At 64.9% G+C, this 7,492-nt stretch overlaps 1 protein-coding gene across 4 annotated transcripts in view; it reads left to right on the plus strand.

Moving 5' to 3' along the window:
* ANKMY1 (ankyrin repeat and MYND domain containing 1) overlaps nt 1–7,309 on the plus strand; it is a 29,938-nt gene extending 22,629 nt beyond the window's left edge. For 2 of the 4 annotated variants that reach the window (XM_081143519.1, XM_081143522.1), the window contains exons 17-18: nt 419–579; nt 6,843–7,309. In XM_081143519.1, coding sequence (XP_080999645.1) covers nt 419–579; nt 6,843–6,967 — 286 coding nt within the window. In that variant the 3' untranslated portion in view covers nt 6,968–7,309. Of the gene's footprint in view, nt 1–418; nt 580–1,044; nt 1,265–6,842 lie in introns of those variants that run through there. The other 2 variants (XM_081143520.1, XM_081143521.1) reach the window with 2 other exon arrangements.
* The last annotated feature ends 183 nt before the right edge of the window (nt 7,310–7,492 follow it).

Here is a 7,492-nt window from a genome sequence, read left to right on the forward strand (position 1 = left end):
TGGGTGGTAGGCATGTGGCAGGTCGGTCGGCGTGGCTGCCCACCTGGTGGACAGTCGGGTTGATGAGGGGCAGGCGGGGCTGCCCACCTGGGTTCACTTTCCTGTTGAGGCAGAGGGGGAAGGTGTGTGCCCGCCGGGAGCTGCTCTTCCCACAAGACACAGAAACCCTCCGCGCCCGTGAGGTGGCACATGAGGGTCCCACTGGTCCCACTGCCCAGCCTTGTTAGAGCCCCCGGGGGGCGCCCTGGACACGGTGTTTATTTTCTGTTCTGACCGGCCTGGGCTGGCCATCCCTGGATGGGACTTCAGGTCTCCATCCACATGCAGACGACACCGGGAAGGTCGAGGAGCCCGGGTCGGCGGCACCGGGTGGGGGGGGGAGCAGGCACTGCCTGATGGCCACGTGGCCCCCTGGCAGGATTCCCTTCTTCAAGTTCTGCTCCCAGTGTGGCCGCTCCGTCGGGGTGCGCCTGCTGCCCTGCAGCCGCTGCTACGGGATCCTGACCTGCAGCAAGAGCTGCAAGACCAGAGCCTGGATGGACTTCCACGGCAGGGACTGCAGCACCCTGATGGCCCTCGGTGAGTCCCAGTGCCGCCCGCTGCTTCTAGAGCACAGGCTCTGGCCCGCGGGGTGGCCGGTGAGGGTCCCCAGCATCCCTGAGATCTCTGCAGGCAAAGCTACTCTCCAGAGTCCCCAGACGGGCCTGTGCGCAGACAGGGAGGCTCTGAGCCAGCCTGGCCTTTCCCCACTCACGGCGGATGCCATCCAGGCCCGTGCGCCCAGGGCTGCGAGGCTCCCGCTTTGAAGAGCAATCAGCCGTGTATGTCACGTGTGAGCACAGAGCCCAGCGGTGCCTGGTTCCGCACCCCGAGGCGCTCAGCCCAGGGCTGCTGTGGGGGAGCCGGCACCCAGAGCTGAAGCGCCGTTCCAGGTGGCGAGGCCAGGAGGGGGTGTGGGCTCGGGCGGGGCCTGCACTCCTGCACCTGCCTGCGCCCCACCTCCTTGGGGGTGCCCAGGCCCCTCACGGTCCTCCTGTCTGCCAGTTTCCAATCCAGGGACCCACCTGGAAGAGAGCCCGAGGGTGGAAGGATCTCCGTAGAGGAGTGTTCTCCGTGCCAGAGCCGGAGTCTCACCTGCGGGCACCTGCACCCGGGGCCACCTGGGCTGCCTGCGGCCCTAACGCGGGAAGTCTGCACCCGAGCGAGGGCTGTGGTGGCGTCTCCCTCCTGACCTCACAATAAAGTGGTCCCCGGGGTGTGTTTTTAACCCTGTCTGTGCTGCTCAGCCGTACACAGGCCAGCCCAGGGCTCCCGAGGGCGTCACCCGTCTCACCTCTGCGCGGACCTGGCGGCCTTCAGGCGGATGAGGGTCGGCTGGGGCACAGGCTGGTGCTGGAAGGTGCTCCCCGGAGCCCGCACCTCTGCGCTCCATCCCGGGCGGGTGTGTCCTGTTCCTCCCCAAGGCACCCGGGTATTGTCCGCGTGTGCCAGGCGTGTTAGGGGGTGACAGTGGGAGTGAAATCACCATGACCGAGGTGGAGCAGGGACGGGATGTGCCTGTGTGAGCCAGGATCATGGCGTGAGGAGGGTGGGCCGTGGTTGGCGGGCTTGCTTTTGTGGGCGGGCGGGCGAGGGGGCAGCGGGAGTGAGGGCGGCCTGCCAGGGGCGGCAGGGGGCTTGCGGCTGAGCGCAGAGTGGTGGGGGCAGGTGGGACGGGTGGGCAAGGGGCAAAGGAGCCTGTGTGGGGACCCCGCCAGGCTGACCCCTTGCTGGTCCCAGCTGTCCTGCCTGCAGCTGTGGTTTTGCCTGGTTCCCTGGGTCTCTTGTCAAAGTCGGGGCTCCCCGTTGGGAACTTTGCTGGGGGCTCCTGGTGATGCTCCGGTAAGGGGGTGAGGAAGCCGCCTGGGAGAGGGGACAAGGCCCTGCCTGTAATGTGACCTTGGGCAGCCCCGTAATGTGACCGTGGCTGAGTGGCTCCTGGCTGGGGAGGGCCTTCCTGGTGAGGGGCTGGGTGAGCTCCAAGAAGGGGTGTGGGTGGCTCCCGCTACGTCCGCCAGCTCGTGAATTCTCGTTGTGCTAGTGAGCAGAGGCTGCTGCCGGAAGGTGCTCCCGCGTCCTGGGGCTGTTTGGGGGCGTCCCAGGAGCCCACGCCTTTGCCCTCCGCCCCAGGCTCCATCCCATGCAGGAGGAAGGAAAGATAAATGGCATTTACCCCGATACCTGGAACTTCCCACGGCTGACGCTGCTGTGTGTCCGCACAGACGCGCACATGCACCCACCCACGCATGTGCGCACAGATGCACGAGCACGCACACGTGTGCACCTGAAGGTGGAAGCGTAGTCTGTAGGCTTTAAGCCAGGGGTGGGGAACGTCCAGCCCGCAGGCTCTGTGTGGCTGCGAAATCACTGGGTCCGGCCCTGCCACGGCAAGCGCAGGCGGGCCTCGAAATTCAGTAAACCTCGGAGCTGCTCTCATAGCTAATCTTTAAGTTGACATTTTCCTGTGGCTCGTGAGTGATTTTATAAATATCCAAATGGCCCTTGGCAGAAACAAGGTTCCCCACCCCTGCTCCAGACTAAGCCTTGGGCACCTTTCTTTGCTATTAACTTTCCTGCAACGTGACTGTCCCTGGGGCCAGCTTAGTTTTTGTGCAACAGGGAGTGGTTGTCACCCTTTAAAAAGACAGTGTGACGACAGTGACAACCACCCTGACCCCCACGCAAGGACATGCGTCCCGAGCGTGTTCCTTCAGGGTCTCATCCCACGCACACACGCGCACACGCATGCACGCACACACACGCATGCACACACGCACACACATGCACGCGCACACGCATGCGCACACACGCACACTCACATGCACACACACGCATGCACACACACGCGCAGTTCCTCAGCCCCCTGTGCGCACGCAGGTTTCTCGCCCCCACTTTCAATTAGAACAGTGGCCATTCTGTGGCCCTGACCTGCGCTCCCCACGCCGCCCACCTTCGGTTGCCTCACGTGCTTCTGCCCAGCGTTGCCGACGGTGTTTCCGTCGTGTTCATTCACCTGAGTGCCACGCTCGCCTTGGCCTGGGTTCCCCTTTGGCAGAGGTTAAACGCTCAGGTTTCAGGGGTCCCCCCCCCCGTTTCACGGGCTCTCTGGGGGGGGCGTCAGAGAACAAGGACATTTTCTGGTCCCCTGAGGGACCGGTGGACGCGTGCGGGCCCTCCCCCCACGCGGACTGAGTCAGTTTCCCGGGCCCGTGGGTCCGCGCCGCGTGGCTCTTCCTGACTCGCTGAGCCCCCGAAGCCCAGCAGCCTCCCCAGTCCTCAGGCCTGGCACCTTCTCCCCCTCTGATTGTTGCCTGAGGCTCTCTGATCCGTCCTGACCTCTGGGGCCTGGCTTGCTGGGAGCTGACTGCGGAAGCCGCCCCCACACGAGACCACCCGGGATGCACGCCTGGGGGTTTCCGTGGGTCCCCGCTTGCCCTGTGCTTGTGGAAGCGGCCTGGGGTTAACGTTTGTGTGAGGTGTGGGCGCCGCCCAGCAGGGCTGCTCTCAAGGTCCGGGTGGCGCAGGCCGCGCTCCTCTGGTTAACCGGCGCCCGTGGGACCCATCTCCATAGCTTGTCCCCGTGAAGCGCACCTGCTGCCGTCCACAGTCAGATGGACGGTGCCTCGTTGGACCCGCCCCTCGTTCGTTTGGTTAGGGGACACGAGTTTCTAGCGGTGTTTTCCGGGTAGCGGTGCGGCGTTGCGCTGGGGTCCGGCGGTTTCCCTCCTGGAGGTTCGCTGTCCGCTGCTCTTGCCTCCCCACCTCACATCCGGTCCCTCGGGGAGTCCGCGCGGCCCCTCGTAAACCGGCCACTTCCAGAGCCCCTGCCGCCCCCTCCCCACCCTCCACTCTGTCCTGCGGCCACCCGGGCGCAGGGCCGCAGAGCCCAGCCCGCATTCCCCGTGTCCACGTGCAGACGTCCCGTCCAGGTCCTTGCTGCGCCGGCCCGCCTCCCCCACCCGTCACTCGATGCCCCTTGTGCCCGTACCTGCCTGGCGTGGAGGCTCCCTCCTCCCGCGCCCAGACGGAGGCCCCCACTTGCTCTCCCCTCTGGGCACCCTTGTGCAGATGGGGTGTCCCAGCCCCTACGTTCGTGGCTCCTCCTTTGTCCCGCCGTGGCGCACTGGCTGGCACTGTGCGGAGTCAGGTGACCACGACAGCAGGCTACCTTGTGGCTTTTGGGGAACGCTCGCCGCGACCCCCCTCTCAGAGGACACGGGGCACCCCGGGGGCCTTCCGATCGTTCCGGTGAAGTCACTCATCGGGCGTAAACCTTTAGCTTCCTCGCCCGGACTGTGCTCTGTCCTGTTCTCCTGTCTGCTCCGTCGGCGGGGAGGCTCCGTGTGTTTTCGCTCAAGGGGTGGCGCGCCCACACCTGTCTGGCCCACGGCCTTGTGCCCCTGGAAGGCTGGCTGGGCACAGGCCACACCCCCGCGCCATCCTCACGGCCGCTCTCCCCCAAACTTCCTGCTCCTCGAGGAACTGGGCCGCCCGTCTCCAGAACGTGTGGGAACTGACCGCTTGTCTCCACGCCCTCGGTGGCTCCCGTGGCGCCTTGTGGGCCTGCTCTGTGCCACGCTCTGGGCCAGCTGGCCCAGCCCCTCGAGGCCTGCACGGGAAGAGTGGGGTGGGGTGGGGTGGGTGGAAGGCAGGACTGCGGAGGTGTAGGGTTTTGCAGGGGGTCAGGCAGCGACTTCAGTGGAAGCTGGGGCTGCGGGGCTCAGGTGAGATGGGAGGCGGTGGGGAGGGCAGGGCGGGAGATGGAGGGATCAGTCTGGAGGCCGCCCCTCCCTGCATCCCATGCTTGAGGGGTGGCCAGGTAAGGTCAGGGGGGAGCCTTGGGCAGAGAGGCCCAGGAAGCTGGGAGGGGAGGGAGAGGGTCAGCCGGGAGGAGGCCTGGGGAGCGGGAGAGGGCGTCGGTGTTGGGCTGGAATGTTGGTGATGGAGACAAATGGCCTGGAATTTGCCGGTATCAGGGTTCCGCCCAGAAGCCAGAGTTCTGTGCTCTCTGGAGGGCCGGGTGGTGAGGGTGGCCAGTTGGGTCCCAGGAAGTAGGCAGAAACCGTGGGGCAGGAGCTGAGGGTCTCCTTCCACGGAGCCTTGGGAGCCGAGCACCTGCCACCCGCCCCCTGCCCCGCCATGCTTCCGCTGGCCACGCTGTAGGCCGGCTGCGAGCCAGGCCCCCACCTCCGCAGGCCGAGGCCCTGGCTTAGCTTCCCCTTGTTTTGGGGGGGACAGCCAACACACAGGCTTCAGGCTCTACAAAACCAGGGTCCCATCTGGGGCAATACGGAAATTATAAAAACCAGCAAAATAACAGGACGACCCCTGAGCTCTCACCACCCTGGTGGACAGATGTCCACACCGACTGTCCGGCCTGGTGCTGGACAGACACAGTGGAACCACCCCCATCTCTCCCGTGGTTTTGCTCAGCTCGTCGGTGGTTCTGTTTCCCGCTGGACGGCCCCACACCGCACGTCCGAGTCTCCCATTTCCTTGGTGACCGGTGAGGCCGAGCGCTTCTCATCCGCTCCTCAGCCGCTGGCAGGCTCCTGTCTGTGACTCACCTGTGCGTGTGGCGTCTGCCCGTTTTTTCTATTGATCTTTTTGGTCGACAGTAAGAGCTGCTTGTGTGTGGTGTGGCCGGCCAGGTCTCTGGTCTTCCTCAGGCTTGAATGCCAAGGTGCCGTGGTGACCCGTCGTGGTCACGTCCTTGTGGCCTGTGGCTCTGTGTCCCGAGGAAGTGGCTCCATCTGCCCATCACAGGTGCTCCGTCTTCCCCACATTTTGAAGCATCAGTTTCCACGTTTCGGTCCATCTTTCATTGGAAGTGTGTTTTTAGTTGTAGTGTGCGGTAGGGACCCCGTTTCCTTCTTTCCCATGCGGATTGCCAGCAGCCTGGCCCCGTGCGAGTGCTTCCCCCCCCCCAGGCCCTGGAGACGCCATTTCCACCGTGTCAGCCAGCGTGGCCCTGTCGCCTGGGGGAGGGTTCAGGCTGCCACCCTGTCCTCTCCGGCCGGGGAGGGCTCAGTCCCACCTCCAGGTTCTGGCCGTCCCTGCGTATTTTGAGATCTTGCTGGCTCGTTTCTCTGCCTCCCCAGGTCGAGTATGGAAATGGGTTTATGCTGGAAGCCAGGGGAGGGGAGGGTCGCTGTTCCTAGTTTCAGGCCACACAGAGGAGGTGGAAATGTTTAGCTTCTCCGAGGTTTCGCTTTGGGCCTGGGCGTGGGGGAGCGGACGAGGGCTGATGGGTCTCTGGGGACCTCATCCTGCGTTGCCCATCACCTGCCCTGGGCCCCATCTCCATCTCTGGTGGCCTTGACATGCCACCTGCCATCTGTCTTGGGTTCCCAACAGACAGACCGACCCCTGTTCTTGCCCTCCCATTACTCACAGGGACGGAGGATTGGGGGAATCGGCCCTCCGCCCTGGACAAGAGCTAGTGCTCTGACTGTAACATCAGTGCTGGACAGAGGCTGTCTCCAGGCGGAGGGATGTGGTCGCCTGGAGGAGCGGAGCATGCGTTGCTATGTGTGTTTGCATGTCTGTGTGCACCCACGGGTGCGTCTGAGTGTGTGCACAACTGCACAAGCACCGGCCCGTGCTGGCTGCCCGCCCGTGTGGGTCGTCAGTACCTCTGTGGCCTCCCGGACTCCTGGGAGGAATGATGGGGACTGACGGGGGCAGGGCCTGGGAGCTCAGGGATGGTCCAGGACCTGGCCCAGTGGACAGGACCGAGACCTCCAAGGTGGGCTGTCCTGTGCCAAACACCCGCCTCACCTGTGCCCTCCCTTCCCCAACAGGGCGTCTGTATCTGCCCATGTTCAAGCAGCAGCCCCAGAAGCCCCCGAAGTCCGTGGACAAGTGCCAGAAGCCTAGGTGTCCGCAGTACCAGAAGAAAATGTACTCCAGCTACAGCCAGGAATGAGCAGTGACCGCCAGCTGCCCGAGGCTGAGTGGGCCCCAGGCTGCCCCAGTGCCCAGGGAGGGAAGGAGCTGGGCACCAGGCACCCTGGGCTCTAAAAGGGGTGAGGCAGGCCGGAGGTGACTGCTCTGCAAGTATCCAGAGGCCCCACTGCACCCAGGCCAGCAGGAGCTGCAGTGCCTGGGGGACCCGTCTGTCCTGCGGGGGGCCCCGCCCCTCACACCCAGGGGGCCCGGCTCTTGGCTGGGCCCTCGGCACTCCAGGCCCCGAGAAGAGGCTTTGCTGAGTGTCTACCAGGCTGCTGGTGTGGGCCGTGGTGCCCAAATAAAGGGATCCCGCAGCGGTTCCTGCGTCTGTGTCAGCTTCCAGCCTCCGGCCAAGGGGCCAGGCCTTGCATACAGCAGCACCCAAGGGGATGGGGGGCGAGGACAGGGCTGGCAGCTTTGTCCCAAGACCGTGCAGGACTCTGCTTGGAGTGGCAGGGTGGCTGGGGCAGGGGTCTCTCTGGTGAGAGATGTGAAACATAGT

This window comes from Miniopterus schreibersii, assembly GCF_964146895.1.
Source record: "Miniopterus schreibersii genome assembly, chromosome: 7".
NCBI lineage: Eukaryota > Metazoa > Chordata > Mammalia > Chiroptera > Miniopteridae > Miniopterus > Miniopterus schreibersii.